Source organism: Salvelinus alpinus, chromosome 9 (genome assembly GCF_045679555.1).
Source record: "Salvelinus alpinus chromosome 9, SLU_Salpinus.1, whole genome shotgun sequence".
In the NCBI taxonomy this organism is placed as follows: domain Eukaryota; kingdom Metazoa; phylum Chordata; class Actinopteri; order Salmoniformes; family Salmonidae; genus Salvelinus; species Salvelinus alpinus.
The window spans coordinates 31,231,168-31,242,671 of record NC_092094.1 but is presented as its reverse complement, the minus strand read 5'-3'; the positions used below and the strand labels follow the sequence as shown (position 1 = coordinate 31,242,671).

Below are 11,504 nucleotides of genomic sequence, written 5' to 3'. Positions count from 1 at the left end.
ACAGAAGTAGGGAGGGTGGGTCACGCTGCAGGCTCAGGAGTCCTCTGAGGAGGATACAGTTGCAGTGAGCTGAAATCCTAGGTCCTGGGTGAGGCTGAATGAGTGTCCCCTGGATGTCCTTCGGTCTCAGGCAGGGTGGTGAGTCCCAAAAGGGAGAGGGAGCTGGGAGGGTAGATCAGCCCCCCTAAGGCCTGGAGAGCTTTGAGAGCTGAGCTAGTGGAAATGTGAGAGGAGTTTGTTCCTGAGACTACCAGCCTATTTTTCCTCCTCTCCTGGCTTAGCTCTGTTTGTGACAGTAGTAGACGTCAGTCCTACAAAGAGGATTGGAGGAATTAAAGCAGGAGGGGCAACTGGCTGGAGGGAGAGATGAGAGAGGCAGTGAGAGTTCAGTGATAGAGAAGGGGCGGAGGGAAGGGTTGGGGGTGGAGAGCTGTAAAACACACTTTCCCAGTATCTCCATGGTGAGGGGTGTGTGTTATCAGTCTTAGACTGTATTTTGTAGCAGGTTACCTAAATGTAACTCTGTGCTCTGCTGAAACCATTGACTGAGGGGAGAGTGACTGGGTTGCTTGGGGCATTTTCAGGAACATCATCTGCAGATGGTTAGTGCTTGTGACAGTTGCTGAGGGATTGGACCAGCAAAGCCTATTTAATTCTCACTTACAGTCTCTTTCTCTCCCATTCTCTTTCTTTCCCCAGTAGCCTCTCTCCACTAATCCCATTGACCATATTGAAAAAAAATAAAGTATTAATATTTTACTCTGTGGATGTAGTCCGATCTGTATTCTACATGTAATACAAACATGCATTTTCTTACATAACACAATGGAACGCCACAAGTACATTTGTATCCGAACTTCCACCACTTTGTGCCCTGCTGTAAGCGCCCCAAGTGGCATCCGTGATGATGACGTCTAATAAACGCGACAGCCACTGCAGTTGTAAAGACGCGACGAAAATGGCTACGTGTGTAATGATACGTTGCTTGTCTTCCAACTTTACCTCTGCCATGCCCTTTCTCTACAGTTCGGCACAGCTAACTCCCTCTCGGATGGTATCAAGGGCATATGTACTACGGACTCTGTTCACTACCACCCGACTCTCATCAGGTACTTGGTTGTGGACCTCGCAACACAGGTGGCTAGCTAACACGCTAACGTTAGCTAGTTCATAACAAGGACGTTCTTGTTTTGCATAGCACGGACATAACGTAGTTAGTTAGCTAAGATTGTAGATTAGAAGTAGACTAAACTGTTTTTAGGTTTGTCAACTTATGTGTAACTACTCGAACTAATTGCAATTTTCACCTGAATTCCACAGCTCTTAAATTCACAGACAAACACGAATGGATACGAGTAGAGGGAGAGGTAGGGACGGTTGGCATCAGCAAATTTGCTCAGGTGGGTTGTTCTCGAGGCATGCTACCACTGGTTCTTAAAGACATGTTTCGGTACTTGAGTGACAAAGAAATTATTTAAACCTGCTTTGGGCTGGATGTGTCAATGTGTAGTTCATACATGCAAAATTAGTCTTACTTCAATTAGCCATGAAAGTGACTTTTCTTGAATCTGTGCCATGCCATTTTCACTACAACAATTAGAGTTGTAGCCAATGAGCTTCAGCCCCTCGCAGTTGAGTGACAACTAACAAAAGGCCTGCCCAGCGTTATCCAATGAGTTTGCAGGGTGGACATAGCAGAGAGGGAGCAATGATGTGTTGCACATACGTGACCTAGTATGCAATTTTCGTGGACCACTTTTGTCTTGTGAGTGTTAATTTCAGAACTACTGGCTAAAAAGTATACACAAATACCGGAGAATCTCTTTAAGAGCCCCATTGGGACCTGTGGTCTTCTTACCAACCCACTGTTAGTATATGTTGTGACGCTTCCAACACATCATGGATCATCAGTGTGGTTGGGACTGACACATCTCATTTAATTGGTCAAATCTAAATCTGTGTCCTGCAGGAGGCTCTAGGAGATGTGGTGTACTGTGGACTACCAGAGGTTGGCACACAGCTGGCACAGACTGGTAAGCAGCCGTTACTACCCTACAGACTTGTGTGGATGGTAACATGACGCTGGTCATCTTGGGTTATACTAGTAAATCTTACCTTCCTCAAGACCTGTTCATGACCTGGCATATCGCTGTCCTCTTTTTAGATGAATTTGGAGCATTGGAGAGTGTGAAGGCAGCCAGTGAGCTGTACTCTCCTCTAACCGGGGAAGTCACAGAGGTCAACACACTCCTGGCAGACAACCCCGGCCTCGTCAACAAGTCCTGCTACAAAGACGGTGAGCACACACACCCGTCCGCAGACATACAGTGAGCTCCAAAAGTATTGGGACAGTGACACTTTTTTTTCCTGTTTTGGCTCTGTACTCCATAACTTTGAATTTGAAGTGATACAACGACTGAGGTTAGAGTGCAGACTGTCCGTTTTAATTTGAGGGTATTTTCATCCATATCGGGTGAACTGTTTAGAAATGACAGCATTTGTTAGACGCACAAATATACAAGAAATTTGTGCTTCTGTAGCTTTCTCACTTATTATTCACAATTCATTCAGGATTATCCGTAATCATGGTAGCATCCACATTAATGTAGGAGAGTTTAGAAACATATATTCTTATTTACAATAAAAGTCACTCCAAAATGACTGTTATTTACCATTCATTTCTATTGGGCACAAAATAATCTCAAACACAACCAAAACAAACAACAAATGCATCCAACAAATTTGTAGTCACAAGCTTGATGTAGTCATTGCGTGTTGTGAATATAGGACCAAATACTTAACTTTTGACTACTTTAATACACAGGTGAATTTGTCCCAGTACTTTTGGTCCCCTAAAATGGGGGGGGGGGGGGGAGACTCCGTACCTTCAGGCTCTGATCAGGCCCTACACCCAAACAAGGGCACTGCGTTCATCCACCTCTGGCCTGCTCGCCTCCCTACCTCTGAGGAAGTACAGTTCCCGCTCAGCCCAGTCAAAACTGTTCGCTGCTCTGGCACCCCAATGGTGGAACAAACTCCCTCACGACGCCAGGTCAGCGGAGTCAATCACCACCTTCCGGAGACACCTGAAACCCCACCTCTTTAAGGAATACCTAGGATAGGATAAAGTAATCCTTCTAACCCCCCCCCCCCCCTTAAAAGAGTTAGATGCACTATTGTAAAGTGGTTGTTCCACTGGATATCATAAGGTGAATGCACCAATTTGTAAGTCGCTCTGGATAAGAGCGTCTGCTAAATGACTTAAATGTGTACAAAAAGTTAAGTAATTTCCAAACGGTCTACCAATATGGACTTTTTTTAATGTTTTTTTTTCACCTTTATTTAACCAGGTAGGCTTGTTGAGAACAAGTTCTCATTTGCAACTGCGACCTGGCCAAGATAAAGCAAAGCAGTGTGACACAGACAACAACAACACAGAGTTACACATGGAATAAACAATAAACAAATCAATGACACAGTAGAAAAAAAAGAGTCTATATACAGTGTGTGCAAAATGCATGAGGAGGTAGGCAATAAATAGGCCATAGGAGCGAACAATTACAATTTAGCAGATTAACACTGGAGTGATAAATGAGCAGATGATGATGTGCAAGTAGAGATACTGGTGTGCAAAAGAGCAGAAAAGTAAATAAAATAAAACAGTATGGGGATGAGGTAGGTAGATTGGGTGGGCTATTTACAGATGGACTATGTACAGCTGCAGCGATCGGTTAGCTGCTCAGATAGTTGATGTTTAAAGTTGGTGAGGGAAATAAGTCTCCAACTTCAGCGATTTTTGCAATTCACTGGCAGGTCACTGGCAGCAGAGAACTGGAAGGAAAGGTTGCCAAATTAGGTGTTGGATGAAAAAAAACTCAAATTAAAACTGACAGTCTGCAGTTTAACCTCATAGTAGTTGTATCATTTCAAATCCAAATTGCTGGAGTACAGAGCCAAAACAAAATTGTCACCGTCCTAATACTTTGAGCTCACTCTATATGCATACACTAGTCTACACGCATTCTTGACATGCACACAAATACACATATCAGTGATTATTTTAGAAATAATATTCAAACAAGGCCTGTGACTAGGCTCACCTCTGACTTCTAATCCTTGCTGGGACAGGATGGCTGATGAAGATGACCATTGCTAACCCTAAGGAGCTGGATGCTCTGATGGATGAGAAGGCTTATGAGAGATACATCAGATCCATAGAAGACTAGCACCGCCTAGACGCAACCCTTATCACCCCCTCACCTGCCTAGCAATCCCTACTAGAGAGGAAGTGCACCAGTTGTGCCGGGAGTCAGATGTGACACTACACCGGGAAACTACCAGAAACACCAGAGGAGCAGCAGAGCTCATCCATATTGACTTGCCAGTGTTATTGTGGTCTGAATGTTAAGTCTTTAGTGTATTGGTAATGACTATGACCTAATGGGGATGCTGGGAGCAAATGTCTTACACATGTGGCATGATGTACTATACATGGCTGATGTAGAGTGATACTGTTCGAGTCCTGATGCATTCTCTGGCTGAATCTCAAGTCTTATCCTTGATTCCTTGTGTCCTTTCTCCACCTCCTTAAAACATTAGAGGGTTTCATTTTGATGTTTTGAGGAGTAAAGTACACAAAAGAATTGAGGAAAATACTTTTTTAAGATTAATCCTCAGTCTTCCACTCAAAGCCTTCCCCAAGCACAGGGGATGAGGAACTTATGCTGCATTCATAATTAAGTGAGAAGGTGTTAATTATACCAGTTGTGAAATCGTAAATACCAGTTGGATGTATTCACATGCTTTTAACTCGTTGAGAAATGGGATGATAGACGAGTTTCCCACTAGTAATTATGAGTTGTAGGGGGGTTTAAGTGGATTTTTCCCAGTTGTATGTGGTAAATACCACCTTCCCACTTGGTTATGAATGCAGCATCAAGTCTGAACACTACTGGGAAAAATAGTCCTCAGAATTGCACTATCAAATACAGCTGTCTGGATCAGTCCATCTGGTAGGGGAGGGGGAAGGGCTAATAATAAAGCACTTTGGATCTAGAGCAGGCTGGTTTCTACTGTATGTTGTTGTGCATCTGTATGCACAGCATGTACTGGCACTATGAAGATTACATAAAAATAAAACTCTTGACTTGCACTTCCTTGTGTGTTTACTTAGTGCAAGTCCTGTCCACTTCATCCCCCCCTGAGTACTTTCACTGCGATGTCTGTGTAGCCTCTGATACTAGTTTTGGAAAGACAGCACTTAAAGATTGTATCTTTCATTAATGTTTATTATATTTTCGCTTGAATTCCTTCGTACAAATATTGCACTTGGAACACAATGACACCTAGTAGCAGTGCTTGCAGTTGATTCAGCCTGCATTACTGAATTATGACTGGTAAAGGACTAAAATGTAAACAACAGTTTTTCCTTGTTACACAGACTAACCACACTGGTCCCGCACCGATGACATGGATGTCGATTAAGGCAGCCCCCCCCACACCTCTGATTCAGAGGAGTTTGTGTTAAATGCGGAAGACACATTGCAGTTGAATGCATTCAGTTGTACAACTGACTAGGTGTACCCTTAACCTCTAACCCATGATGTGGTACCCAGTTTTGCAACAGTTCTATCAGTGTAGTCTTTGGCTGATCTTTAACCTCTGCCCTCTCGGTCATCTGTGAAACGTAGCCACTCCCCCAGGCACAGAGGATAACCTGGCCTTAGCAGCAGGGGTCCTCCTAACCCTTCCCCGGGCCATATGGGGGTGTGCCAGTCCCTCTAACTTTCTCTGGTCTCTCTCCTGTCTCTCCCTCCCCTCGTTCATCATGCTGGCCATGAAGTCTGTCTGGTTCAGGAAGGTGATCGTCTCATCCCGCCTGCGACTCACATGGGGGTTAGAGGCAGCGTCCGGGTCTGGATCGTTTGATTGGTGTTTGAACTCCATGCGGGAGGAACTGCCTATCTGTGTTGACCACGCCTCCCTGAGAGAGAAGTTGTCACTCACTCAATTTAGCAAAATTCACATTTGTACATAAAATACACCATTATAAAATGGCTCAAGGCATAAAAAAAAACATTTAGGCAAGGAAAGAAATCAAACAGGAAAAACAGTACCGAGGACCACTCATGAGACACGATACAATAGAAGCAGTGAGTTGATGCACACCCAGGGCCTCCAAGACCGGGGGGGGGCCAGGTCGCACCCCGAACGGGGGTCCACGTACTCCCCAAAATGCCTCCTCACCAACTTCACGTCCTGCAGAGAGTGGCTCCTTTCCTCCAGATCTGTCAGTGTAGAGTAATAAGGGAAGTGTAACACTCACAATTCTATACAGAGAAACACGTGAGAGTTGAGTTAACTTAGGCGTAAGGCTATAGTAGGGTTATGGTAACTACGGTAAGGTTAGGTTAAGGCTAGGGTAAGGTTATTACAATGAGGTTAGGGTAAATCTGGTAAGATAAGGGTAACTATGGTAAGGGTATAGGTTAGGATAAGGCTGGTGCTCTTGTCTCACCGGTTCGGCGCAGCATGGAGGCTGGACACTTACAGGGTTTGTGTATGAAGTCATCAGGCACAGCAGCCAACTCAGGGCACCACGTCCTGGCGTAACTTCCGTTAGGGTCACAGGTCATGGCCGTGTCAACAGGATGCATGACAAAGTTCCAGTGGTCCAGACCACACATGCCTCCATTCTGCCACATCACGGCATCTATGGCCATGTCAGCATCTACCAGGGTGTCCTACACACACAGTAAAATGTGAATTAACAGACAAAGCTCTACAGCTCTATATTCTGGTGTGTGTGTTTCACCTGGAACCAGCAGTATCCTTCCTGCCATGGTAGATAGAGGTAAACTATGAGGAAAGATAGTTGTTCATCATCTCATATAGTTGTTCATCCATTCAGTCAGCCACAGCTGTCTACTATACGCAGGGGTGGGCAGTTCCAGTCCTCAAGGGCCTGATTGGTGTCATAGTTTTTCCCCAGCCGCAAATAACACACCTGACTCCAATAATCACCTCATTATGATCTTCAGTTTAGAATGCAATTTGATTAATCAGCTGTGTTTGCAAGGGATGGAGAAAAAGTGTGACCAATCAAGCCCACGAGGACTCGAGTTGCCCACCCCAACCTGTCTTGCCTCTCTGCCGTGCCTTCAGATGATCCTGCTCGCTGCTCCACCGAAGAGCCTGATTGGACAGAAACCAGGAAGCGAGTGAGTGTTCTGCTTTCATTGGATACAAACCAGGAAGAGGATCAGTGTTAACCCTGCCCTTACCTTGTCTCAGTGGTTCCCAAGGAAGGTCAGGAAACAGTGTTGGCTGCCAGTAGGCCAGGTACCTCCAGGACAGTTTTCGTATGAACTTGGGGGGTCGGCAGCGTGCCCCTTTCACGTCCCACAGCGAAAAAACTGCTGTAACTGACACTGCCATAATATTTTAAATATCCAAAGTGTATATCTAGAATGAGTCATAATCATCCATGAAAAGACTTTGTTAAATGTTCATTTCTTTGAATTTTCCATACGTTTTTCGGTTATCAATTCTGGTGATAGGAGAGAAGCGAGTAGGCTGGGTCGTCACTAGTTACCACAGCCACAAAGACATAAACTCGGCCTATTTCTATATTTATTTTCTTAAAATTTGAATTTAAACCTAAACTTAACCATACTGCTAACCTTGTGTCTAACCTTAAATTATGATCTAAAAGCTATTTTTGTTTTAATGGATTTGTACGATATAGACAATTTTGACTTTGTGGCTGTGCTATCTCGTGAAACATGAATGATTTACTCAACAGCTGATCGCTAGTTAACCCTCCTGCTGTGTTCCGGTCGAATTGAACCGATTTACAAGTTTTCTCTCTGAAAAAAAATGTAGTTCATTTCATCTGATCGTCATAAGATTCCACGACTTTGTCCACACAGGGCATCTGAACACACAACATACATTTGGATGATTTTCATAAAATGTTGGTTGTTTTATTTAACTTTTGGTCATTAGAAATGAATGGGTGAGACTACAATTAGTGTATAAATGTGTTTTTGAGCGCGCGCGCACACACACACACGACTCAAACCCTTATTCCCCTTATTGGCTTCCATCGCAACCCCCACGGGAACCTTTCCCCAATAAAATCTTTCCCCCGCGGGAACCACACCAAGCTTTTTTGAGGCCTTGCTCACAATTCATTCTGTGGCAGCACAATGACCAAACGGTATACTGTATGTGAGGCTCTTGATCATATCTTTGATCATGACACTGGTGAGGAGGAGAGTCCTTGTTAAACTTACACAAAGTAGTCTGTGATAAATAGCACAATATGTTTCATCTGAGTATTTGTTACAGTCAAAATAATCCATACATTATGCTTTTTTTTTTACAAAAAAACTAGTTGTATGAGCTCAGGTCAATGAGGCCTACAGGCCATAAATAGCAAAGAGGCCTGATATAAAAATCTAACACAACATTAAGTGATAATATATGTATTATTGTGGATTTATAATCAGCTATAGAACACAGAATTAATTAACATGAAACGAACACAACAGGAGGCTAAACAAACACAGTCCAACACTGTTTTGTAATCTGATGCGATGCAATGCAACATTTTGACCAGTAGAGAGCACACAAGTCTAAAATATGACAACCATGAGTCATTTTCTACGCTCATGGTGCTCCGGAGCACCCCTCAGCTCCCCTCTCCACACTAAAGACAAATCAAATCATCATAATTATCATCATCATCCAGTCTAGCCATCCTACAACCTCTCCCACCAACTTTCATAACCTTCATTTATTCTCTTGATCCTCATACTATACTGAAAGGATGCGGGAGAGGGAGAGGGAGAGAGAGATCAATAGTGTTTAGACAGGGTATGTAGTCTCTAAGTGTGTGATCAATAGAGAACAGGGGGAGATTAGCTGGCTTCTCTCTCAGTTTCCCACTAACAGACAGATCAGTGAATGGACCAATCTGCCCTCAGGCTAAACACATTGACCTGCTGTTTCAGTCTTCTGTCTTGTGCTATCAATAAAGATCTGTTTTGAATGCATACCTAAGAGATCAAAGAGAGAGACAGAGAGAAAGGTGAAAGAAGAAGAGAGGAGGTGAGGATGGGAGATGAGAGGAGAGCAAGAGAGAGGGAATGGAGAGAGATAACGAGTAAATGAGCAGACAATAGTGTTGCGCTGTACCTCCAAGTCTTTGTCCTGCCAACAAGGCACATGTCCACAGCTCTGACTCCTTAACACACAGGTACACAAGTGCACGCCCCTATAAAATCACCATAACATCTCCAGGAGAATTCATGTAAAGACAGATTAAAAACTAAGTGAGGAGAAACGGGCCACTGGAATAGCTATTTGCAACTCATAAATCATTCTGACACACACACACACACACACACACACACACACACACACACACACACACACACACACACACACACACACACACACACACACACACACACACACACACACACACACACACACACACACACACACACACACACACACACACACACACACACACACACACACACACACACACAGTAATTAAACACTGGCTATGTACTCTCTCTTGGTGTAAATCAGACATGCAGACACAGTTATCACATTAGGGAGGTCTGCCATGTAGAAACACGAGGGGGAGGGGAGGGGACCAAACACACATACAGATACACACGATTGCATCCTCCTCCCACAGCAGGAGGAATATTTTTATTTCTTCACCATAACCATAACCATGGTTACGGCACATAAATACATAACCTGAACCATAACATCCCAATTCGGCACTTGGTCCATGATAGCAAAGACTTTCCCATTCACCTATCCTCTCTCTTGTTCTCTCTCACCCTTTCTCCTCTCTCTTTACTTCTCCCTCTCTCTATCTCTGCGTCTCTCCTCTGTTTTCCCACAGTGGTCGATAGCTCTTTAGAAGCATTGAGTGAATCAGCTGGTGAGGAACAGGAGGACAGAGAGAGGCTGAGGGGTTAATGTAGGTAAGCAGGAGGACAGATAGAGGCTGAGGGGTTAATGTAGGTAAGCAGGAGGACAGAGAGAGGCTGAGGGGTTAATGTAGGTAAGCAGGAGGACAGATAGAGGCTGAGGGGTTAATGTAGGTAAGCAGGAGGACAGATAGAGGCTGAGGGCTTAATGTAGGTAAGCAGGAGGACAGATAGAGGCTGAGGGGTTAATGTAGGTAAGCAGGAGGACAGAGAGAGGATGAGGGGTTAATGTAGGTAAGCAGGAGGACAGAGAGAGGCTGAGGGGTTAATGTAGGTAAGCAGGAGGACAGATAGAGGCTGAGGGGTTAATGTAGGTAAGCAGGAGGACAGAGAGAGGCTGAGGGGTTAATGTAGGTAAGCAGGAGGACAGATAGAGGCTGAGGGGTTGATGTAGGTAAGCAGGAGGACAGAGAGAGGCTGAGGGGTTAATGTAGGTAAGCAGGAGGACAGATAGAGGCTGAGGGGTTAATGTAGGTAAGCAGGAGGACAGAGAGAGGATGAGGGGTTAAAGGAGGTGAGGAGAAACATGGAGAACACATCACTTCATTGCCAGGTATCAGAGCTGGAGTCTAGCTATAAAACAGGGAGAACACATCACTTCATTGCCAGGTATCAGAGCTGGAGTCTGGCTATAAAACGGGGAGAACACATCACTTCATTGCCAGGTATCAGAGAAGAAGTCTAGCTATAAAACGGGGAGAACACATCACTTCATTGCCAGGTATCAGAGCTGAAGTCTAGCTATAAAACGGGGAGAACACATCACTTCATTGCCAGGTATCAGAGCTGGAGTCTAGCTATAAAACGGGGAGAACACATCACTTCATTGCCAGGTATCAGAGAAGAAGTCTAGCTATAAAACGGGGAGAACACATCACTTCATTGCCAGGTATCAGAGCTGAAGTCTAGCTATAAAACGGGGAGAACACATTACTTCCTTGCCAGGTATCAGAGCTGAAGTCTAGCTATAAAACGGGGAGAACACATATCTTCATTGCCAGGTATCAGAGAAGAAGTCTAGCTGTGATGTATGCTCGACGGGACCACCTAGCCCTATAGCAACCGCCATAGCAACACACTCTGCCATCTACGTGAACAGCATAATAAGATTACAGGAATACACACACACCGTCAGAAGCAGAAACATTAACATACACACACACCGTCAGAAGCAGAAACATTAACATACACACACACTGTCAGAAGCAGAAACATTAACATACACACACACTGTCAGAAGCAGAAACATTAACATACTGTACACACACCGTCAGAAGCAGAAACATTAACATACTGTACACACACCGTCAGAAGCAGAAACATTAACATACTGTACACACACCGTCAGAAGCAGAAACATTAACATACTGTACACACACCGTCAGAAGCAGAAACATTAACATACTGTACACACACCGTCAGAAGCAGAAACATTAACATACACACACACTGTCAGAAGCAGAAACATTAACATACACACACACT

General features: G+C 44.2%; 2 protein-coding genes across 4 annotated transcripts; one reads left to right on the top strand and one right to left on the bottom strand.

The window, feature by feature from the left end:
• Positions 1–849: 849 nt before the first annotated feature.
• Positions 850–5,152, top strand: LOC139584640 (glycine cleavage system H protein, mitochondrial-like). Its single transcript, XM_071416721.1, has 5 exons — positions 850–1,109; positions 1,321–1,400; positions 1,970–2,033; positions 2,165–2,296; positions 4,129–5,152. The coding sequence occupies exons 1-5, from the start codon at positions 905–907 to the stop codon at positions 4,224–4,226; spliced, it is 579 nt and encodes a 192-aa protein (XP_071272822.1). The 5' UTR covers positions 850–904; the 3' UTR covers positions 4,227–5,152.
• LOC139584641 (uncharacterized) lies at positions 5,131–6,987 on the bottom strand. 3 transcript variants are annotated; one of them, XM_071416724.1, is made up of 4 exons: positions 6,815–6,987; positions 6,551–6,743; positions 6,117–6,287; positions 5,131–5,983 (listed from the first exon to the last, which is right to left on the bottom strand). In XM_071416724.1, the coding sequence occupies exons 2-3, from the start codon at positions 6,720–6,722 to the stop codon at positions 6,127–6,129; spliced, it is 333 nt and encodes a 110-aa protein (XP_071272825.1). In that variant the 5' UTR covers positions 6,723–6,743; positions 6,815–6,987; the 3' UTR covers positions 5,131–5,983; positions 6,117–6,126. The 3 variants fall into 3 exon arrangements, with proteins under 3 accessions (XP_071272825.1, XP_071272823.1, XP_071272824.1); XM_071416723.1 differs by having other exon boundaries at positions 5,878–5,983; positions 6,518–6,743; positions 6,815–6,936; XM_071416722.1 differs by having other exon boundaries at positions 6,518–6,958.
• Between the last annotated feature and the right edge of the window lie 4,517 nt (positions 6,988–11,504).